Consider the following 22,370-nt stretch of genomic DNA (forward strand, 5'->3'; position numbering starts at 1 on the left):
AAAAAAAAAAACAAAACAGCCAGGTGCTGAGACAGAAAACGGCTGCTGAGAATGTAGGTGAGAGGGACCTACCATGGGAGGTGCCTCAGTGAGCAGGCGCTCACAGGCTCAGCCAGGTCCTGGAGGACAGCGATTCGGAGTGCTCAGTGAGGTGCTAGAGATGCCAGAGAACACACTCGGGCTGGCCCAGTGATTTTGAATGCAGTGCAACTGTGGATGTCAAGCACTTGCCACCAATACCTGCTGGGCACACACAAGCTCACCAGCCACCCAGCCACCCCTGCTGGCATTATCAAGGGCAGAAGAAGGTGCGCTTCTGGTTACCTGTCCAAGAGGGCTCCAAGCTTCTTGGCTACATAGGCTCGGAATTCAGGGGTGGTCTGAAGCTCGTTCCCATCTTGCTCATGTTCATCCACTTTATGCCTACAACACACAAAAGGCCCTCACTTCCTGCCCGCTCACAAGCTGGGCCCTTCACACGGGGACCAGGTGCGTCCTGTCATTCCGGGGACTAGGCCGGTACCCACAGTCATAGTAGCAGGTCTAGCAGTCAGGGTCTATCTAGCCTACTGTCCCAGATCTCCCCTAGCATCTGCCACACAATAGGGGGTCACTTATTTATTGAGTGAACGAAAACAGAACCTGAACGGCTCACTACCTGAGGCTTGACTGGGTGGCGGGCAACTGGCCATTTGCAGCATCTGTGAAAAAAACAGAACAAAACAAAAACCACTGGAGTCATTTTAGAAGAAACATTGAGAATAACATCTATTAGGTGTCAGGTACAACTTTAAGTGATTTATATGTTTGACTTGTAGTTGTTTTTGTATGCTGTTGAGTCAGAAGCGACTCACAGCTGACCCTCCAGTGGGTTTTCAGAGGCAGTAAATCGCAGGAGAGGAGACGGCCCCATCCTCCTATGGAGCATGTGGTGAATTTGAACTGCGTGCCTGTGACTCACTGGTATTTTCACAACTGTCCCAAGAGAGGGGTTATCATTCACCCCCAGGTCACAGAAGAGAGAAGGTGAGGAGAAATAACGTAACTTGGTTAAATAAAGTCAAACAGCTAATAAGTCATAAATACTGGGAGGAGGACATAGGCGCCTGGGCTCTGAGTCTCTTTCTCTTAACTGTCTTGCTGAAGAAGTAAATGTAACTATAACTTGATTCTAGAATTTACAGAGGGCAGACTCTGTACCTGGCTCTGTGCTAAGACCTGGGAAGGGAAGGAAAAGGGACTTGGTTACATGAAACACATTTTATAAATGAAAACACTCAGGACATCTGGCCTGATGGCCATTCACACAGCCAAACACTGTCTAAGATCACGCAGATGTTGTGGACACTGAACAGTCTGACAACGAGCCCTGCCCTCATGGCGCTTATATTCTAGCTGAAAAAGAGATAATAAATAAACACATGTTGTTGTTGTTAGGGGACGTGGAGTCGTAGACGACTCAAAGCGACCCTATAAACAAAAGGCCTGAGCACTGTTCATAGAGTTTCCCGAGGCAAGCTATTTCGGAAGTGGATGCCACTCCTGCCTTCCAAGCTTGTTTTAATCGGGAAGCTCTTGGCTTTAACAAGCACTGTGGCATTTGGACAAGAACAAACTGGGAGGAGGGTAGAGAGAATAGTGCAACAATGAATGAGTGGAAGCCCAAAATCTCTGTAAATGTTTATGAAAATTAATAAAATATAATTATAGAAAAAAAAATCGGGAAGCTCTACCAAACACTGTCCACCATGGGTAACCATTAACTCATTTGGCACATCAGTGTTACAGTGTTTAACATCACAGCAACCACGAGTTACCTCTGTACAGCAATGCACAGGCCAGTGCTATACCACCTAGAAGAATGTTTCACAAAAAGGGAAAAAAAAAAATTGAACCAGCCGCCACCTGCCTTAAACCCTAGGGCCTCGCTCCTGGGAGGAAGAGTCATATTGCACAGCAAACACAAGCCCCAAAAAAGCACATGAATCCAAAATCTTGCGATTACTTGCACACGCGTACCCCCATGATCAGGCAGCAAGAAGCCACAGAGACTGTGGGTGGAGTCATCCAGGAACAACCTGGCCACCTTCTCTTCCCCTCTCCCTTTGGGGCTTTAAGCGTATATTACATAAAATATAAAGCTCTTGCTATGTGCTACTGAGTAGGGACCGACTCATAGCTGACCCTCCAGCAGGTTTTCGGGTGTTGTAAATTCCATGGGAGGAAACTGCCCATCTTTCTCCTGCAAAGCAGCTGATGGATTCAAACCAATTTGCCTTCAGAGCAAATTCTTACCACTAGGCCACCAGAGCCCCCCAAAACATGAAACTAAATAATGATAAGTAAATGAAAATAAAACATAACTATGGGGGAAGGCAAAGTGCTGGACAGAAGCATCATTTTATGAGGAAGGACAAGAAGGGCTTTGCGGACAAGGGAACATTTGAACACAGATTTGAGAGAGGGGAGTGATTAAGACGGATCAACCAAGCCTGTACATCAAGTATCCAGTATCTTGCCTGGCATACGACAAATACTCAGGAAATTACAACACTTATCAAGGGCAGCTACATGTACCTTAAAGAGCTCTGGTTTCAGGTGAGTCTGAAAATTACTGTCATTTTAAAGCCTGGCGTTACTGGGAGGAAAGGAAAAATTTAGAAAAATAAAGAGGCCGTTTTAGGATGACAAGAAATCACTATCTATGAAAAGACGTTCATGAAATATGATGGTGGCACAAAGAGGGTGTCTAACACCGAATTATAGGCTTGAAAAGGCTTTCCCAAAGAGGTGGGAATAAAGGGTGAGTGGGAATTAGGCAGGAGAAAGTAGTTTATATGGAGATGAGCCATTTATTGGGCCTTTAATACGTTGTCATTGGCGATCTGGTGGTCTAGTGATGAGGAGCTTTGCTGCCAACACAAAGGCACGAGGTTCGAATCCATCAGCTGCGCCTCGAGAAAAAGATGGGCACTCTCCACCCGTGTGATTTACAGCCTCTGAAAGGCCGCTGGAGGGTCAGCTCTGGGTCGGTTCTGGCTGGACAACAGCGCAAAAGAACACGTGCTACATTGTAAAGGCATAATTTCAGCCACTTCACAACTTGAGGGGCTAGCTGCTACCATTACGCATACTTTACAGAAGCAGAAATTTAGGCACAGGAAGCGTTCCGCCTCCTGCCCAAGTTCTCACTATTAGTGAATGACGGGGAGTGCGCGAGACTCCGAACCATCCAATCTCTGAGAGCACCCCCACCCCTCCGCGAGGAAGACCCCAGGCTCTTCGGCTGGCCCTCTGAACACGGCCCCCTACCAGCTCTAGGCTTCTCTGGACCCTTAGGGCGCTGCTCCAAGCCCCAGGACGGCACTGCAGCCTCGCGGCACCGCGCCAGCTCCTCCTCATCACTGCTGCTACTGCTCTCTCCGTCGCCCATGGCGCCTCTGGGGGCCGCCATCTTGGGCCACCGTAAAGGATTGTGGGGCTCCTCCTTCATTGGGCAATCCGCCTTCGCAACCTCACGTGACAGGGGAGGCGCAGGGCATTGTGGGGATTGTAGTTCCAGATTCAACTGTCAAGTGGGACGTCCTGAAACTTGAGAGGTTGTGAAACCTAAGCAATCAACTTTTCCATCCTTTTTCTGTTGTTGTTGTTGTTGTTATGTGACGTCGAGTCGTTTGCGATTCATAGCAACCCTATGTACAATAGTCCTAAACCCTGCTCTACCCTATGCCAATTGCATTGCCTCTGACGCACCCATCCCAATTACCCCAGTCACTGAATCAATCCACCTAATAGAGGGTCTTCGCCTCCTATGCTGTCCTTCCACCCTTCCAAGCATGATGTCCCTCTCCAAAGACCTGTCCCTCCTTACAACATGTCCAAAGTATGTCAGACGAAGCCCCCAATCCTTGCCTCCAAATAGCCTGGTTTAACCCTCTCCAGGATAAATCTGTTTGTTTTCTTGGCAGTCCAGGGTACATTCAATACTTTTCTCCAGGACCACAGCTCAAAGACGTCAATTCTCCTTCTATCCTCCTTAGTCATTGTCCAACTCTCTGATGTTTTTTCTATGAGAGATGAAGAAAACCTCGTTTTCTAGTTTTGTTCATCTCTCATACCCCAAGGCTCCGCAAGAAAATAACCTATTGCTTTTAGGTGGTTTAGAGTTGATTACGTCTCATAGACACCCTATGAACAGTAGATCAGAATCTTGCCCTGTCCTGTGCCATCCTCGGGATTACCGCCATGCTAAAGCACATTGTTGCAGTTACTGACTGTGCCAGTCTGTCTCATTAAGGGGCTTTATCTGTTTCGCTGACCCTCAGTTTTCCACGCATGATGTTTTCCAAAAGATTGGCGCCTCCTGACGATATGTCCAACTAAGTGCACCCTAGTTGCACTTCCTCTAAAATAGATCTGTTTGTTCTTTTAGCAGTCCCTGGTATATTCAATACTCTTTCTTCAACACTACAATTCCACGGCATGGATTCTTCTTCAGTCTTCTTTATTCACTGAACACAAATTTCAGATGCATGTTGTTGTTACGGGTCATTGATTCACCAGCAACTCATAGCGACCCTATGTACAACAGCTCTGAAGCCTGCTCTATCCTGAGCCAGTTTCACTGATTCCGACACACCTACTCCCATTACCCGTTATTTTGTCAATCCATTTCATCTAGGGTCTTCCTCTCCTGTGCTAACCCTCCACCCTTCCAAGCATGATGTTCTTCTCCAAGGACAGGTCTCTCCTAGCCACATGCCCAAAGTATGTGAGATAGTTTCAAAATCTTTGCCTCCAAGGAAAAACTTGGTTTCACCCTCTCCGAGACAGGCTTGTTTGTTCTCTTGGAAGTCCAAGGTTTGGTCAATACTCTTCTCCAGTACCATAACTCAAAGGCCTTGATTCTTCTTCTGTCATCCTTGGTAACTGTCCAGTTCTCTAATGCGTAGCAAGTAATTGTGAAGACCATGTCCTGGATCTAGTGCACCTTAGTCTCATGCAGATCAATGTAAAATACCATGACTTGGATGAGGTGCACCTTGTTGTTGTCGTTGTTATGTGCCGTCGAGTCATTTCCGACTCATAGCGACCCTATGCACAACAGCCCTAAACCCTGCTCTATCCTGCGCCAACCGCACCGCCTCTGACACACCCATCCCGATTACCCCAGTCACCGAATCAATCCATCTCATAGAGGGTCTTCCCCTCTTGCGTTGTCCCTCCACCCTCCCAAGCATGATGTCCCTCTCCAAGGACCCGTCCCTCCTGGCAACATGTCCGAAGTATGTCAGACGAAGCCCCAGAATCCTTGCCTCCAAGGAGTAGCTTGGTTTAATCCTCTCCAAGATAAATCTGTTTGTTTTCCTGGCAGTCCAGGGTACATTCAGTACCCTTCTCCAGCACCACAGCTCAAAAGCATCCACTCTCCTGTCCTCCCTAGTCATTGTCCAACTCTCTGATGCATAACAAGCAATTGCAAATACCATGGCCTGTATCAGGTGCACCTTAGTCTCCAGAGAGACACTGTTGCTCCTGAGTACCTTAGAGAGGTCCCTAACAGCAGACTTTCCCATTGCGATACGCTTTTTGATTTCCTGACTGCTGGTGCCAAGAGTGTTGACTGTGGAGCCGAGCAAACTGAAGCTGTGAACACTCTCAATCTCTTCGTCATCCATCCTGATGCTGCCAATTGGCCCAGTGGCGAGAATCTTTGTCTTCTTGACATTGAGCCTTAGTCCATACTGAAGGCTGCAGTCCTTGACCCTTCGCAGCAAGTGCATGAGGTCCTCCTCAGTTTCAGCAAGCAGGGTTGTGTCATCTGCATAACGGAGATGAGGTGCACCTTGGTAACAATAAATTTGTGGACGAGCTGTCTGTCATTCAAATCCAGATCTTCCTGATTCCAAATGTCACAGATTAAATGATCACATTTTCCTGCTATACATAGTATATGTATCTGGAGGCATGCTGTGATCAGAAGGCATCAGTGATCGGGAGGCATGGCTGCATTGGACATATCTGTCAAGGACCTCTGGCTAAATTAGAGCCAGAATGTCAGTTTTAAGCTAAGGTGTGTCTGATCCACTTGCTGGATAGCTCACAGCCTGTCTAAAAACCATTAGATTTTCAGAGACTGTGGATTGTATGGGATGTGCCTGCCCATCTGTCTCCCACAGAGCAGCAGTGGATCCAAACCATGAGCCTTTTGGTTGGCAGCACAACTTCTTACCAGTAAGCCACCAGAGCTCCCTTATTTAACTCTAGTCCTCAATTGATTAGAAACACCTTGGTGAACTTGTCATCAATGAAGATTCCAGGGCGTCAGTGAAAACAGACAGAAACAGAATCTGTAAGACGTGGGACCTAGGAATCTATATTCCCTCTGACATGCAATGGTCTTGCTGCTCCAGAGATTCCAAGGGGTACAAACGGTTTGCAGTTTTTAGCCATTTCTTCCTATTGTGACTTTCAATCTTGGAAACAATGAGGCAAGATTGCTTTGATTTGGAACCAAACCCACCGACAGTAAGTGTCTAATCTCATCTAAAGGATTCCTGGTGGTAGGGTGATTAATGTGCTTGGCTGCTAACCAGAGGTTTGTGGTTTGAATCCACCACCAGTCTGTCTGTAGGAGAGTGATGGGCAGTCTCCTCCCATAAAATAATTACAGCTTCAGAAAGCAAACAGAGGGTTGAAATCAACTGGACAGTAGTGGGTAAGGAGATTTTTCAACAATACTTGGTCTCAGGGTTCATCCAGGACCAACACTTGGGATCTCTGTAGTTAAGGTGCCCTGGTTGTACAGTGGCTAAAGCGCTTGTTTACAAACCGAGAGGTGGGGAGTTTGAGCTCCCCAGCTGATCTGCAGGAGAAATGTGGGAGCTTGCTTCTGTGAAAATGTACATCCTTGGAAACCCCTTGGGGCATTTATGCTATGTCCTGTCAAGTTGGACCTGACTCATAGCTGACCCTCCAGCAGAAGCTGTAAATTGCACGAGAAGAGACTGCCCATCTTTCTCCCTCAGAGCAGGTGGTGGAGTTGAACCATGAGCCTTTGGGTTGGCAGCACCACTCTTGACGCACTAGGCCACCAAAAGTCCCTGAAAGCACGACTGTGTGCTGGAATCTGACCTGATGGTTGTCGGCTTGGTTTTAGACTTTCTAATTAAACAAAATCATCTTTTCTTTAGAAAGCTTCTCCCCATTCACTGCTTATCTTTGAGACTAAGAGTGTCACAGACTTTGCTGAAATAAGCTCTCTGGCCTCAGACTTTGATATTCTGAAGGACATGAAGGTGACCGACTCATCCCTTTGGGAACAAGAATCTTTCCCCCTGCCCACCCATTGTGGTCTGAAGGACACAGACTTGGGGCTGGACTCACCTGCTGGCTTTGTGGGAAGGAGGCTTTCCTTCTCTCTCAAAAGCAAAAAGAGCAGGGGAAGTATGTAGAATAACTGGCAAATTGCCTAGAAGCTGCTTAGAATAAAGTGCATTTTAGATGCGATGAAAGTGATTGGGCCTCAAGGAAGCAGGGCACGTGGGAGGAGGAAAAGGTGGCTTTTTATTGAGTGATTGGAGTAAACCTGGTGGGTCACCTGAGACTGTTCATAATGACAATGCTGTGATTTCCTTCTTGTTGTCTTCCAGTTGATTTTGACTCCTGCTGACCCCACGTGTGTCAGGGTAGGACTGTGATAACAGGGCATCCACAGTTCTCACCTTCCGGAAGCAGATCACCAGGCCTTTCTTCTGAGGCGCCCCAGAGGGACTCCTGGGTGGGTCTGAACCACCAACCTCTTGGGTCACAGCCAAACACTGAACTGTCTGCACCAGGGATGCCCGCTGTTCTCTTCCAGTTCCACTGGATTGTCCTCGCCCCCAGACTCTGCCTCAGTTTTCCATCATTCTTCACTTCTCAGTGTTGAGACAGTCAAACAACTAAACAACACCCACAAGGACAGCACTGGCACTTGCAGAGGTAATGGAGACCACCCAAGTGAGAGTAAGTACAAGCTATTTATTCAGAGCAAGCGGGCTGGCCACCCTCCTCCACCTTCAGAGGAGACCCAAAGCAGGCAGGTGCTGGGTACCCTTGAAGCTCCCGTCACACTGGGGAAGACGGCTCGTCTTTCTCCCCCAGATTCAAATCTTGTGTCTTTGGGTCACCAGAGCTCCCTTTAAAGCAGGCAGGGGAGTGACAAAGCTTCATGGTGGAAAAAGTGGTCCCTCCAGGGAGGCTCCAGTCGAGCTTCCAAATGATTGGCTGGGCAGGTGGGTGGGGAGCGTGATTGGCCTTCTCGGTCAGGATGTTGTCAGGTGTGATGGAGCTGACTCTGACTCACAGCGACCCTCTGAACAACAGCTCTAACCCTTGCCCTGTCCTGTGCCACCTTGCTGTTACGTACCATCAAGTCAGAGGAGTCTGCCCATCTTTCTCCCATGGAGCAGCTAGTGGATTTGAACCACATGGCTAGGTTGCCAAGGTCACTAAGCCACTAGGGGTCCCTACCCCACCTGTGTTCTCAGAGATGAATGCTGGAGCCATCTGCATTAGGTTGAGAGTGGGCGAAGGATCAGAGAAGCCAGCAGTTCCTGCCAACCACAGAGACGGTGGTTTGGCTGCACAGATGGGTCACTTCAGAGCCTGTGGTCCAGAGTTCTACAGTCCCACAGTAAAACCTGCAAACTCAGACACTGTGTAAGGAATTGAAAACATTACCTGCTGAAACAAGCAACAGAAAAGTGCTAAGACGGCACTGTCAAAGGTGATGAGATTCAGAAAAACGAGACAGCTCCATTGATTTCCAGCATGCAGGTGTCACTGTGTTTGGCTGTGGTTCGTTTGGACCACCAGACTCTTTGTCAAGAGCCAGGATGAGTGGTGGGTAGGATGAGTTCTGGATTCTATGGGAGATTAGAGACACTGAGAAGTTTCCCAGAGGCCACTAGATGAGTGGAAGCAGATTCTCTCTGGTCCTGGAGAGAATGAGGGTGTCACTGTCTCTAAGACCATAGGACGTCAAATACAACCAATTCTGCAGGATCTGGCCTCTTAACATGAGCTGCTGTTGCTCTCTGGGCATCCCCAGCTTGTCTTGAATCTGGTCCTTCAGGTCCAGGGTGATGCTGTTGGGATTGATGGCGTAGGCATGGCTCTCACCATCCGGATTCTTCACAAAGACTTGTATCTCAGAGTAGAAGGTCTCCAGCAGATAGATGCGGAGCCTGGAGAAGAGCCCGTAAGAGGCCAGGGAGCGGTGACCACTGAGCAGCTGCCGTTCGCCGCCGGGCTCCTGGAAGGACAGACGCAGTGATCCCGAGTGGCCCTGCCTCTGACAGATCTTCTTCATAATTTTCCATATAGGCTCGTAGGGGTCAGCCCAGAGGGTCAGGTCTACGTAACTGTCCTGTTCCACCGTCACCTGGATGTCTCGTGCCCTCTGGATCCGAGAGAGAGAAGGAGAGGGTTAAGTCCACAGCTCTCTGTCTCACACGCTGTTACAGATGAGGGAACTGTGGTTCAGCAGGACTAAGGAACAGAGCACTAGTGGCTTAAGTGGGAAGGAGCTGAGCTGCCAACCCAAAGCCACCCAGTTCGAATCCACCAGCTGCTCTGTGGGAGAAAGATGGGCAACCTCCCCTGCCCAATCTGTGTGATTTACTGCCTCTGAAACCCCCCTGGAAGGTCAGTTATGAGTTCATTCAGGGTACATAACAACAACAACAACAACAACAGCAGCAGCAGCAGCGTTAAGTAATTTACTGAGCATCACAAAACACAACCACCTTCCAAGCCCTGTGCCAGGTGCCATTCTCACCCTTACCACCTTTTATCTCTGACTGCAGAAATAAAATACGTCTTTTTAGAGCTAGGGAATTGCAGTGCATAGCCCTTTACTGAGCTGGGGTGGAATCAAGTGGGGCTCAGGGCCGAGGCTGGGCCTTGCGCGGCCACTAGAAGGCGCACACAAGCACCTGACTCCACCAGGAGGCCTGGGGACAGCGGGACCTCTAGGGGGTCTGTTCTAGGATATGGACTCAGCATGGCCAAGTCTTCAGATTTTTCCAGGGGAGGGGGGCAAAAAAAATCATTGCACAAGAAAAAATCTGGTGCATTCACTTTGCAGCTTGGCTGGTGGGTCCTCAGGCTGGATTCCTTGGTAACCATATCGTAGCATCTCTGGGCCAGTTGCTGCCTGCATTCATCTCCAAGTAGGTCAGTCAGTGGTCCCTGCACCCATCATGCTTATTCTGACCCCAGGCCTTTGCCCTCGCTGCCCTCACGTCATGACAGCCCTCTGTTCTGAGTGTCTCCACTCCTTCCCAGGTTTTAGAAACTAACCCATAATCAATCTTTCTTTTTCCTATCTCTCTTCTCTGGCAAAATCAGAAGACATTTCTTCTCCATTTCCAGAGTCCCACATGCACCTCCGTGTGACTCCTGGCTCCACCAGCTCTCCGCAGTGTGACCTCGGGTTAACTGACTTAACCTCTCTGAGCCTCAGTTTCCTCATCTGTAAAATGGGGCTGCTGCTGATGATGATGATGAAGATGATGATAAGAAACAACCACGACACTTGGTCTACTTTGTAAATTTGCTGTAAGGATCAACTGAGACAGTGCCAGCTCTTTACAAGCTGTGAAACGTGATGTGGATGCAATGGATTATTATGTCCTTTGCCTACAGAGTACGTTTGGTATCACAGAGGCCGCTCTGGTGGCCTGGTGGGCAAGGAGTTGAACTGCCCCAAACCAGTTGCTCTGAGCGGGGAAAAATGGATTATCTCCTCCCACAAGATCGTTGTTATTGTTGTTGTTATGTGCTGTCGAGTCACCTGTGACTCACAGTGACCCTGTGTACAACAGCCCTAAACCCTGCTCTGTCCTGTGCCAATCTCACTATCTCTAACACGTCTACCCCCATTACCCCAGTGACTGAATTAACTCATCTCATTGAGGGTCTTCCTCTCCTGCGCTGTCTCTCTACCCTCCCAAGCACGACGTCCCTCTCCAAGGACCTGTCCCTCCTTACAACATGTCCCTCTGAAAACCCTGTGGAGGGTCAGTTATGAGTGGATTCTGACTCAAAAGCTTTGACTTTTTGACTATAATATTATTTAACATCTTTTGGATTTCTGGGTTACGTGTCTTCTTTGGTTATTCTTTCGGGGTGTTGTTTTGTTGGGATTTTTGGTTTTGTTTTATGCATGTGTGTTTTACAGACCTGCTCTGTGACAAAAGACAGTGTATTTCCTGAGGGAGGGACAGTGTTCAATTTCCGTACCACTATCAGCCCTGATCTGCAGCCTTAATCACTAACCCCAACCCAGTGCTGGCACAAGACAATTGATCAGATCGACTTAAGTGGGCTCAGCTCACACAAAGGTTGTCTGGGAGAAAGGAATGGATTCTCAGGTAGGTTATGAGAAAGAGAACATAATTTAAAGATGAAGGAGCCTGATGGTCAGAAAGTCAAAGAATTTTCCCAAGTTCAGAGAATGATAGGTTATGCAATTGGGTCTCCAACTCAGTCTGAGGCTAGTGTTTTGTGGGCTCCATCAACATGAAAGTGAATAAGGAAATATTGTCCAGTTCTCCCATTCTGAGCTTAAGTCCCTGATGGTCCCGAGAGGAGCCATTACCTTCACGTTCCAGCTGGGGACTGGGTTGTCCTGGGTGTCGTAGCAGCAGTCCTGTTTCAGGCACTGGGAGGCCCTCTCAGCGACAATGTCCCATCTGTATCCTTCGGCCACATTATGAGTGGGGTCGGCCGGATCCAGGATGATGGGCCTGCAACACAAGGAGAGGGTGTCCTGGCCTTTTCCAGGTTAGAGGCCTGCAAGCCAGGAGAAGTCACAGCAAGTCCCTGTGTCCAAGAGAGTCCTGAAACATCACTGGCAAGTTGCAGGCTGAAGACCATATTTCCAAAGATTCTTCTTGGGGTGCATACACTCTTTGCTCAGGATTTGGGAGAGTGGGACGAGGCCCCAAAAGGCATGCTAGAGTAATTCAAAGGTGTCTGTTCAGGAAGTTAGGCCAAGGGGATGTGGGCGGGGCAAGGTGGATTTGCTGCCTTGGCTTCTTCTCCTGAGGGGCAATGGAGTAATTTCTAATATACAGCTTGTTCTCGGGTGCCACTAATTTCAGTTACCCAAGGACAAAGTAAAACCATCTCATAGGGTTTTATAGACTGTAATATTTTTTCTCCAGGTGACAAGAGTCTGAGCCTTTATTGTGTATTGTTGTTTGGTGCCGTCAAGTCATAGACGACTCATAGCGACCCTATAAACGAAAGGCCTGAGCATTGTTCACAGGGTTTCCGGAGGCAAGCCATTTTGGAAAGGAACATGACTTTCCCTAGACAGAGTAAAACTGAGTTCAGTTCCTGGCTGTGCTATTTACTAGTTGTAGGAACATGATTTCTTCACCAATTCTCTAAAATATTCTTTATTTTTCCTGGTTGTTGAGTACCATTGAGTCAGGACCAACCCACAGCTTACCCTCCAGTGGGTTTTCAAAGGCAGTTAATCGCAGGAGAGGAGTTTGCCCATCTTTCTCCCACTGAGCAGCTGATGGATTCGAACCACATGCCTTCAAGACTGCAGTGCAGTTTCTTACAACTAGGCCACCAGAGCTCCCTGAGGCTGTAGTCTTTACAGAAGGAGACCTGGTGACATGGTGTGTAACGTACTGGGCTGTTAACTATAATGACAGCAGTTTGAATCCACTAGCCACTCTGTGAGAAAAAGACAGCGCATCTCCCCCCCATAAAGATTTACAGCCTTGCTATGAGCTTGTGAGCTTGAACTTGACAGCAATGGATTTGGGTTTGGTTTGGTCTTTACAGGAGCCGATTGTCAGTTGTTTTTCTCCCATAGAGCTTCTGGATGGGTTCAAACTAACAGCCTTTAGGCTAGCAGCTGAGTGTTTAACCATCATGCCACTGTGGTGTCAGGGGTTTTACTGCTCAATATGGCTTTCTTAGCCATTGGCTTTGACTTTGCACGTGGATGAGTGGACATATACAGATACAGCGTGTTAGTCTATGTACAAGGGGATTCACTAGTCTCACCATCCCACCAAGCTGAAATTGAATAGTTTCACCGGCAGACACTGGGAATCTCAGCATCAAGAATGAAGAGGAAGCAGCACATGTCCTTTGGGGCCAGAGATTCCTGCACCTGCCAGACTGGGATCTACCCAAGAGCAACAGCAGCCTCAATAGAGAACTAGAGGTGAGATGGAGCAGACCTGGGACGGCTGCCCCACGGAACCTGAGTCAGGGGCCTCCACCCATGCTTGCTGGAAGACTTAGGGCTTTTGGTGTGTGAGATGCCTTAATTGCCAGGACTGAGAGAGCTCTGTAAGGCTGGCCTAAAGCCACCAGGTTGAAGAGCCTGCGAGCACACATCAGAACCTGTCCTGACTGAGAAACTGTATCCTGTTGCCAACCTGAACTGTCACCTGTTAACTTCCCTAATGAACCCTGTAGTTGTGAATATGTTTCTGGGAAGTCTGTGTAGCTATTGTAATGGATTTCAGACCCAGGAGGGCAGTAGGATTGGCGCTGGAATTAGTAGAAAGAGGTGTGGGAGCAGGGGGACATGTCTGACCTCATGGGATTTGGTTTTGTGTGGTGGATGCTGTTGATGGGGGCAGTTCCCCCTAGTGGAGTTAGGAGTTAGCAGAGGTCAGACTCGGCCCTCTCCATGCTGTCCCTGCTCTTTTTTACAGCCATCAAGGCATAGAGTAAACCTTGAATGTACTATCAACTAAATGCTGTCAGCTATTAGCATATGCTTTTTGCAACCCTCACAACAGTTTTGCATTTTTTTTTTCAGTTTTGCATTTTAGCTACTGGTTTATTCCTGTGCCTCACAGAAGAGGAACTGAAGCCCACAGTGGAGGGGAAAGAATAGAGCTGGGATGTCTTCTTAGCACCTTTGTAATTATTTTCCATTTTACCATGCTTTTTCTAAAAGTTAGTAAAAGAGACTCTTGAGGGTACAAAGGCTTATGTAGTGGGGTGGAGTGAGCAGTCTGAGGAATGAGAAAAAGGCTCACAGTAAGTGCTCAAGACACCTGGTGATATTGACAGGCTACCAAGTTGAGATAAAAAAGTCCTACGTACCAGCAGTCCAGAAATCAAAAGTTGCATGGGGAAAATCTGTTGTCAAGGACATCTCCAAAATGCTAAAGAGCAATGATGTCAGCTTAAAGACTAAGGTGCATCTGTTCAAAGCTGTGTTCACTTAGGACTCTGAAAACTGGATAATGAATAAAGACGACAGAAAAATAATTGATGCCTTTGTGTTGTGGTACTGGAGAAGAGTACTAGTCTGTTTTGGAAGAAGTCCATCCTTGGAGGCAAGGCTGGTGAAGCTGTGTCTCACATAATTTGGGCATGTTGTTAAGCGAGGTCAGCCCTTGGAAAAGGACTGAGAAAGACAGAGTCAGCAAAGGAGAAGATGACCTTCAATGAGACAGAGTGATACAGTGATTGTAACGATGGGATCAGGTACGTCAGAGGTGATAAGGATGGAACAGGTTAGGGCAGGGTTCAGAGTCTTTATTCATAGTGTAGCTATCATAGTTGACTTGACAGCATACCTAACAGCATCATCAACACGTTAGCAGAAGATTTCATGTCTCAGATAACATTGCAGCTTTGCTATTGTTGTAACGTGTCTTTGAAGACTCTGTCGGGCAGAAGGGAACTGCCTTACAGAGCTTCTGGTGCTGTAATCTTTACTAAAGCAGACTGCTACATCTCTTGCAGGGGCAGTTGGTGAGTTGGAACCACCGACCTTTCAATTCGCAGCTGAGCTTTCAACCTCAGTGCCACCGTGGCTCCTTAATGGCAACCTCCCTACTTAATACAAAGCCCCAAACCACCCAGTTGCCATTGGGTCCATTCTGACTCCTGGCAACTGGATGTGTGTTCAGAGTGGAAATACACCCCGTAAGATTTCCCAGGGCTGACTCTTCAGCAATAGATCACCAGGGCTTTCTTCCGAGGTACCTCTGGATAGACGAGAAGTTCTGCTAGCAGCTGAATGCTTAAGTGTTTGCATCCCCCAGGGATTCCACTGCCCGATAAAGCCTACTCATTAAGTTCCACACCACCCTTCCATTGGTGTCTCTTCTGAGAGAGACCTGGTGGGCAAACCACGGGTCAGTACCTCTCCTTCTTGAGCTGATTCCTGACAAAGGTCTCAATGACGGGGTTCTGGAAGCCGTAGTACTTGGTCCAGTAGATGCAGATGAACTCATAGGCCTGGAGCAGTTCCATCACACTGGTGAAGCCTTCATCCAACCGGAAATACTCATTCTCCTCGGTACCCATTTCCCACACATAGATGGTCAGCAGCTCAAGGGCGTAGAGAGGGGGCAGGAAAGCTTTGGGGCACTTGGCTTTCACGTACTGTTGCAAAGAGGGAGAGAAAGAGATTCCAAGGTCCTATGTTAGGAATACACTGGACCACAAGCTAGAGAAGTGAGTTCTCATGCCAGCTTAAAGGGCCCTGGTGGCAGGGTCAAGCCCTCATCAGCTAACTCACAGGTTGGTGGTTTGAGAAGTGGCAGCTGGCTTCCGTAAATGGTAAAGACAAATAAACCAACAAACGGACTTTCCTTGAGTCGATTCCAACTTCTGGCAACCCTCTGAGGTTGTGAATCTTTACAGGAAGAGACTGTCCATCTTTCTACACAGAGCAGCTGGTGGTGGAGCCACTGAGCAAGCCACTGGACTCTGGATAGGGGCACCGCACAGAACCCACGGCACCAGACTGGAAACCCCTGAGGCATACTCTGTTTTATAGGGTCGTTGTGTGTTGGAACTCTTTTGACCGTGCCAAACAACAATACAATACAGAAAATTTGTTTAAGGTGTTGACGTTTCATAGTGGCTTTTTACCTTAAAAGACATTATTAATTTTTTTCACTCCATGTTATCCTAGTGATGTTGTTGTTAGGTGCCCCAATAGGGCCTGCCTCTGTGAACCTGAATTGTTGTTGTTGTTGTTATGTGCTGTCGTGTCACTTGCGACTCATAGCGACCCTATGTACAACAGCCCTAAACTCTGCTCTGTCCTGTGCCAATCACACTGTCTCTGACACATCCATCCCGATTACCCCAGTCACTGAATCAATCTACCTCATAGAGGGCCTTCCCCTCCTGCACTGGCTCTCCACCCTCCCAAGCATCATGTCCCTCTCCAAGGACCAGTCCCTCCTTACAACATGTCCAAAGTGTGTCAGATGAAATATTTCTTTGTCCTGTGTCAGCCTCATATTCATTGCTATGTTTCAGCCTGCTGACGCGGCCACCGTGTCAGTGCATCTTGTTGAGGGCCGTCCTCCTTTGTGTTGGCCCTCTATGTTAAAAATCACGATGTCTAGGGGAGCTCTGGTGGCACAGTGGCAAGAAGCTGCACTGCAATCCCAGAAGCACATGGTTCGAATCCACCAGATGCTCTGCCGGGGAAGGAGAGACAATCTCCTCCTGTATCAGTCAGATCTGATTTGATGGTACACACACACAAATAATAAAATTTAAAAAAAAAATGCACGATGTCCTTCTCTAAGGACTGGCCCCTCCTGGTAATAGGTTCAAGGTAAGTGGTAAGTGAGATGACATCTGTGTTCTGAGTTTTTGCCGTTAGGTGCTGCCACATCAGCTAGGATTCACAGTGATGCCAGGAAAGACACCCTAGAACCTTGCTGTGTCCCACTCCATCCTTGCCGTCTCTGCCTGCCTCAAACCCACTGTTGCAGTCAAGGCATCACTCTATCTTGTTGAAGGTTCTTCTCTTTGCTGAGCCTCTACCTGTCCCAGGGAGTCCTAGTGGTCTAGTGGTAAGGAGTTGCTCTGCTGACCCAAAGGCAAGTGGTTCGAAACCACCTGCTGCTCGAAGGGAGAAAGATGGGCAATCTCCTCCTGTGTGATTTATTGCCTCTGAAAACCCTCTGGAGGGTCAGCTGTGGGTTAGTGTCACCTTGAACGAAGGGTCAAAATTAAACATTGCTCCAAACTCATCAGTCAGTTCAACCCTCACACTTTTAGAGCTGTTTCCCAGAAGACATCCAACCAGAATCCAACCAGAAATACTCATGCCTTTTTTTCCAAGGATGGGCTCCTCCTACCTCAGTAAGAAGACTTACATGTTAACATTCTAGATGGTTAATATGGGAAGCCAAATTTCATACCAAACATATGAAAAACCATATGCTTGTTCAGGAATTGAAGGAATTACAAAATTATAAGTTAGGATTTTTCCTGTGACAGATCACAGAAAAATGAGCTGTTTCCTGCAGACAAGGGACAGACCGCTATGGGCCCCCCTACAGAAGGAGAGTTAATACGTGTGAAATACTTTCTTCCTGAGCTAAAGCATTAGGTTGACAATAGAGAAAATTTGGCTTCATTTACGAGAAAATTCTCTTTATGATTCTCTAATTATCAATAAATACACAGAGAGGCGTGACTGGAGGTCCTTCAGTGGATGAAACTGCTGGCCCCCTGTCTTTACTCTCTCTGTTCTATCTCATTCCTGGTTGTCTGTCTCATTACTAATAATTACAAAAATACTTTATCTTCCAACTACAACCCCAGAGGCGCACGGTTCGAATCCACCAGATGCTCTGCCGGGGAAGGAGGGACAATCTCCTCCTGTACCAGTCAGATCTGATTTGACGGTACATGCACACAAAAATAATAAAATTAAAAAAATACTTTATCTTCGGTCTGCAACAGTTTAAAAAAAATTCGTTCTGTATTTAAACCTCTCTTTTCTTCTAAAAGCAACACCCCAAATCATATTCAATTGGTCCATCTATATATTCTTCTTCCTTTTGTACATATACCCCCAAAATAAATATAAAACTTCAGACCCACAAATTCATTTTTGTGTTTTCCAATTATAATAAAAAGGGGAAAAATATTGTCTAAACAGTATGTTTACTTGATAAAAATATTTTCTTGTTTTTATTAATCTGGACTGAACTTCCATGTAAATAACTTCATTTTCCCTATTAGGGATGCATTGGATTATTGGGAAAAGTTTGCTTTCTAAAAAAGAGCTTTTCAGTTAAATGGAGAAAAATGAACCACAGCATTAGCTAACACCAAAAATTCTATGAAGAGCTAGCCTGTCTGGGAGGCCCTCCTTCCTTCTCTCTCTCTTTTTTTTTTAAAAATTATTTTAGGGGAACTCTGGTGGCCTAGTGGTAAGGAGCTGCAACTACAATCCCACAGGCGCACGGTTCGAATCCACCAGATGCTCTGCTGGGGAAGGAGGGACAATCTCCTCCTGTACCAGTCAGACCTGATTTGACGGTACATGCACACAAAAATAATAAAATAAAATAAAAATACCAAAAAAATTTATTTTATATTGGTTTGTTTACAAAGTGTGTATACACTGTGTTTCATACAATCATTCTCATTCATCATGTTTTATAAATTAATCACCATCACACTATGCCTCCTATTACCCTGTCTTTTCATGCCCCTTTCTCTCTCATAGGCTGTTTGGTTGGGATTCATTCCACTATCAGTTCCAGGGTGACACCTGCCTGGTACAGACTCACCCCTACAAACCAGTGATTCGCTCAAGGGCAAGACTGTGATAAAAAGTGATTCCATTGGAGTAAAAACCAGTGTTTTGTTCAGGTAGTTGAAACACAAGAAGTCCTTTCTGGTGTGATGGCATGAAGCCAGGAGCATCTACTGGTATTTTACCACCATGAAGAAGGGGGATAAAACCACCCCAACCAAAATGTTTCACGTATGTGTGTTCGTGTGTGTTTTGGAGGGCATGTGACTTCTAGAAGCTTGAGGGCTGAACTGACTGATGAGTTTGGAGCTGTGTTTAATTTTGATCCTTCATTCAAGTTATAATACTAAAACAATTAGTTCTCTTTATCTTTACAAGTCTACAGCTGTTGCTTCTAACTCACTGAGTTTCCAAGGCTGTAGACCTTTATGGGAAGGGACTGCTCTCTTTTTCTGAGTATCAACTGCACTTGAACCATTTATAATGTTTTTCTTAACAAAAGAACAATTTACGTATGCTCTAATCTACAGGTAGTGTACAGTTTAGCTTTCTTCCTCACCATCCTACTATATGAAATTGATGGAAATAAATGAGTGAATAAAGACTGACAAACTTACATCCACTTCCACTGGGCAGATTCTAACTTAGCAACCCTCCATTGAGTTTCCAAGATGAAATCTTTCTAGGAGGAGATTGCCACTTTTCTCCCCTGGAGCAGCTTGTGGATTCGAACCACCAATCTTTTGGTTAGCAGTGCAACAGCGAGCCTGCTGTGCCACCACAAACAGTTACTGTCCTACAAACATGCTGTACCAAAGAACCGATGCAAAATTTCACCAAACTCTTTTCATTCCAGAAGCAGTTAAGACCGCTTAACCAAAGCTCAACAGGAGAGAATTAGTTACCTCAGTTAGTGTTCTATTTTGATGTTTGTATACGGGGAGGAGGGGGGGACCCTTCACAAGCTAGCTCTAACCCTCACCTGTAGGTACCAGTGCTTTACCAGCCTCATGAGGCTTTTAAGCTTCGTTGGCCGATGTTTCACGAAGTTTCTCTGAAGCTCGCTGAAGGTTGGAGAGAATCTTCCTGGGTCGCCGTGGGTTTTGATCAGGCTCACGTAGACATCAGGAGGTGGCTGAACATTGGGAACCAAAGGTCCTGAGGAGAGAGGAAGCCAAGAGGGAGGCTGGGACTAGGGAACTCGATAATCAGGGGTCAAGGGGAAACACCTGTGGTGGAGGTGAATCTCGTGTGTCAGCTTGGCCGTGTTCTTCAGTGTAATGTAACTAGTCTGTGTGCAAGAAAGGATGGCAATCATGCAGGATTAGAGGTGGTTGTATGAAGCTATGACCACTCTGATCTGATAAGGGGAATCTCCTCAAAAGCTGGGCTTGTATGGAATATATAGACTCTCTGGAAAAGCAAGAGAGCTTTTAATCTGCTCTGCATCTGGCTAGTGACCTTGAACCAGAGGCTTGCCAAACCTGTTGACCCTGGACTCCTTAGCCTCCAAAGCCAGCAGTATGTGATCTTCCGACGTGTTAGGCTCTGAAGCTAGCAGCTTCCGAAGCCGCTTTGTCCGAGAGTCGGCCTTCTGCCTGGCTGCTGCTGCTGACTTGGACTCATTAGCCTCCCCAGATGACAGCACATGAGCACTATTTGCTTTAAAAAGATACAAATTGCCCCTCCAGACAGGAGAAGCCTTGTAAACTCTGGACACAAAATAATGACATGTCAAGTAGATTTAGTAACTGATGAAGGTATTATAAAACCCTCTGGTGACTTGAGAAAGAAAAGGAAGGGCGGTCTTGGAGAATGACCTCACTGCCTTCCGGATCTGTTAATAAAGTGTATGAGAAAGAGGAATTCGCTCTGGTCTCTAACTTGTGGCTGCGGAAAGGATTCTTTGTCTGATGACACTCTGGTTGTGTTCGTAGGAAGTTGCATTGCTATCCCAAAGGTGGTGCCATTCTAGGGGTCCAGATGCTCCGCAGGAGAAAGGTGAGCTATCTCCTCTCATGCAATTTACAGCTTCTGAAAACCCTCTGGAGAATCAGGTATGAGTTAGTTCTGATTCCATAACAATGAATTACAGAGGTATTTTGTTGTGTTGGTTTGCTTTTTTTTTTTTTTTAAGGTCCCCAACACCTTCAATTTTCTTTACTATCTTATTCAGAGCTCTTTTAAATTTTTATTTTTTGTGTGTTTGTATCGTCAACTCGGATCTGACTGGTACAGGAGGAGATTGTCCCTCCTTCTCCAGCAGAGCATCTGGGTGGATTCGAACCACTTGCCTCTGAGATTACAGTGCAGCTTCTTGCCACTAGGCCACCAGAGCCCGCCTCAGAGCTCTTTCTTTGTGACCATTTTAATCTCCCAACACCTACAGGATAAGAAATCTGGTAACACAGAGCACGTGTGGAAGACAGCGCTGCCACGACAGACATCACTAATCCATCCCTGTGCTCTTCATTGCTAAAATTGGTGCTCTTTTCCCCACTGCAGCTCTCAGCAGCCACGATAGCTAATAGGGGCTGGCCGAGGAGGTGAAAGCTATATATTCTCTGGGATTATAATAGAAACTGCTTACTTAAAACACTCGCAGCTCTCTGCCCGAGGGCACACATGACAGTTCATGCCCCTTAGAAAGCAGCCCTCAGTCAATGATGGAAATCATGATGAAGACTCTTTTTAAAAAATAAATGCTCAGAGCTCTGGTGGCCTAGTGGCAAGAAGTTGCACTGAAATCCCAGTGGCACGTGGTTCGAATCCACCAGATTCTCTGCTGGAGAAGGAGGGACAATCTCCTACTGTACCAGTCAGATTCAAGTTGACAAAATAATAAAATTACAATAAAATAAAAAAAGAAATACTCTCACTTAAGTTAAAGGAGGGCCACTCTACATTGTGTCCTCAAATTCTCCATAGGTATGAAGTCTATTTAGTCAGCTCTACCATGCAGTTTTTCTTGGTTTCTTTTCTTCTCACTTTCAACTCCCCACTTCCTTTCCAGTGTTTTCTGGAATCCTTGCATCAGAATTGGCTTCTTGAGAAGCCAAAACATGTATGAGGCCCCTAGGCCGTAGGAAGAGCTACAGAAGCAATTGTGATGACCACTGTAAGTTCTTCACCTCTGCCTCTGAATGTCTCCTGAATGTCTTCTCTGTAGCCTTTCTGAGGCCTATTATTCAGAAGTGGTCTACCCAGCACATTTCCCCTTCTTTCCCTATGAGCACTTAACCTGCTTTTGCAATTATCTGTGTGATTCTTTGATACAATTTGGGTTCTCAAGTTGAGTCCCGTGGTGGCCATGACTGGGTTGGTCCTGTGCACGGGGGTACCCAGCCCCCAGCACAGGACATTCCTGCCTGCATGAACGCATGCATGCAAGTATTTGCATAAGGCACAACTGAAGGATGTGGGAGTTGTCAGTGTCTGTTGCACGGGCCGGTGAGTGCGGCTCATGTGTGTAGGTTTCCCCTCCCTTACCCAGGGCCCTGAAGGCGGGCACGACGGTGATGGTGAGGAGCTCCAGCATTCCCCCGGGTTGGAAGATGAAGATGAGTTTGTTGTTATCCTCGCTCAGCCACGCGTTGTTCAGCCCGAGGGCCCACAGGTCCTGACAATACTTCAGTTTTTTCTGTATCAATTTCAGAACAGGGTCGTGGTACGTCGCCTCCTCTTGGAAGCTTTGTAAACCGCTGAGGAACACCACCAACTCCACGTCCGGAAAGCCTCTGATTATGGTTCCATTCCCAAAGGAGCCTGCCTGCAGGACAAGAGCCTGTCATGCTGCGGCCACTCTCAC

At 47.0% G+C, this 22,370-nt stretch overlaps 2 protein-coding genes across 2 annotated transcripts in view; both read right to left on the reverse strand.

The window, feature by feature from the left end:
• LOC102863394 (chromosome unknown open reading frame, human C12orf43) overlaps positions 1-3,454 on the reverse strand; it is a 9,917-nt gene extending 6,463 nt beyond the window's left edge. Inside the window, exons 1-3 of the mRNA XM_006890502.1 lie at positions 3,313-3,454; positions 659-701; positions 325-423 (exon numbers count right to left, since the gene is read on the reverse strand). Coding sequence (XP_006890564.1) covers positions 325-423; positions 659-701; positions 3,313-3,454 — 284 coding nt within the window. The remainder of the gene's footprint in view (positions 1-324; positions 424-658; positions 702-3,312) is intronic.
• A 5,496-nt stretch (positions 3,455-8,950) lies between these two features.
• Positions 8,951-22,370, reverse strand: part of OASL (2'-5'-oligoadenylate synthetase-like) — a 20,045-nt gene continuing 6,625 nt past the window's right edge. The window contains exons 2-6 of the mRNA XM_006890503.1: positions 22,052-22,331; positions 19,545-19,720; positions 15,188-15,429; positions 11,648-11,795; positions 8,951-9,445 (exon numbers count right to left, since the gene is read on the reverse strand). Of these exons, the coding sequence (XP_006890565.1) occupies positions 8,951-9,445; positions 11,648-11,795; positions 15,188-15,429; positions 19,545-19,720; positions 22,052-22,331 (1,341 nt within the window). The remainder of the gene's footprint in view (positions 9,446-11,647; positions 11,796-15,187; positions 15,430-19,544; positions 19,721-22,051; positions 22,332-22,370) is intronic.

The sequence above is a fragment of the Elephantulus edwardii genome, unplaced genomic scaffold, assembly GCF_000299155.1.
Source record: "Elephantulus edwardii isolate Elephantulus edwardi_28Jun2011 unplaced genomic scaffold, EleEdw1.0 scaffold00089, whole genome shotgun sequence".
NCBI classification, from domain to species: domain Eukaryota; kingdom Metazoa; phylum Chordata; class Mammalia; order Macroscelidea; family Macroscelididae; genus Elephantulus; species Elephantulus edwardii.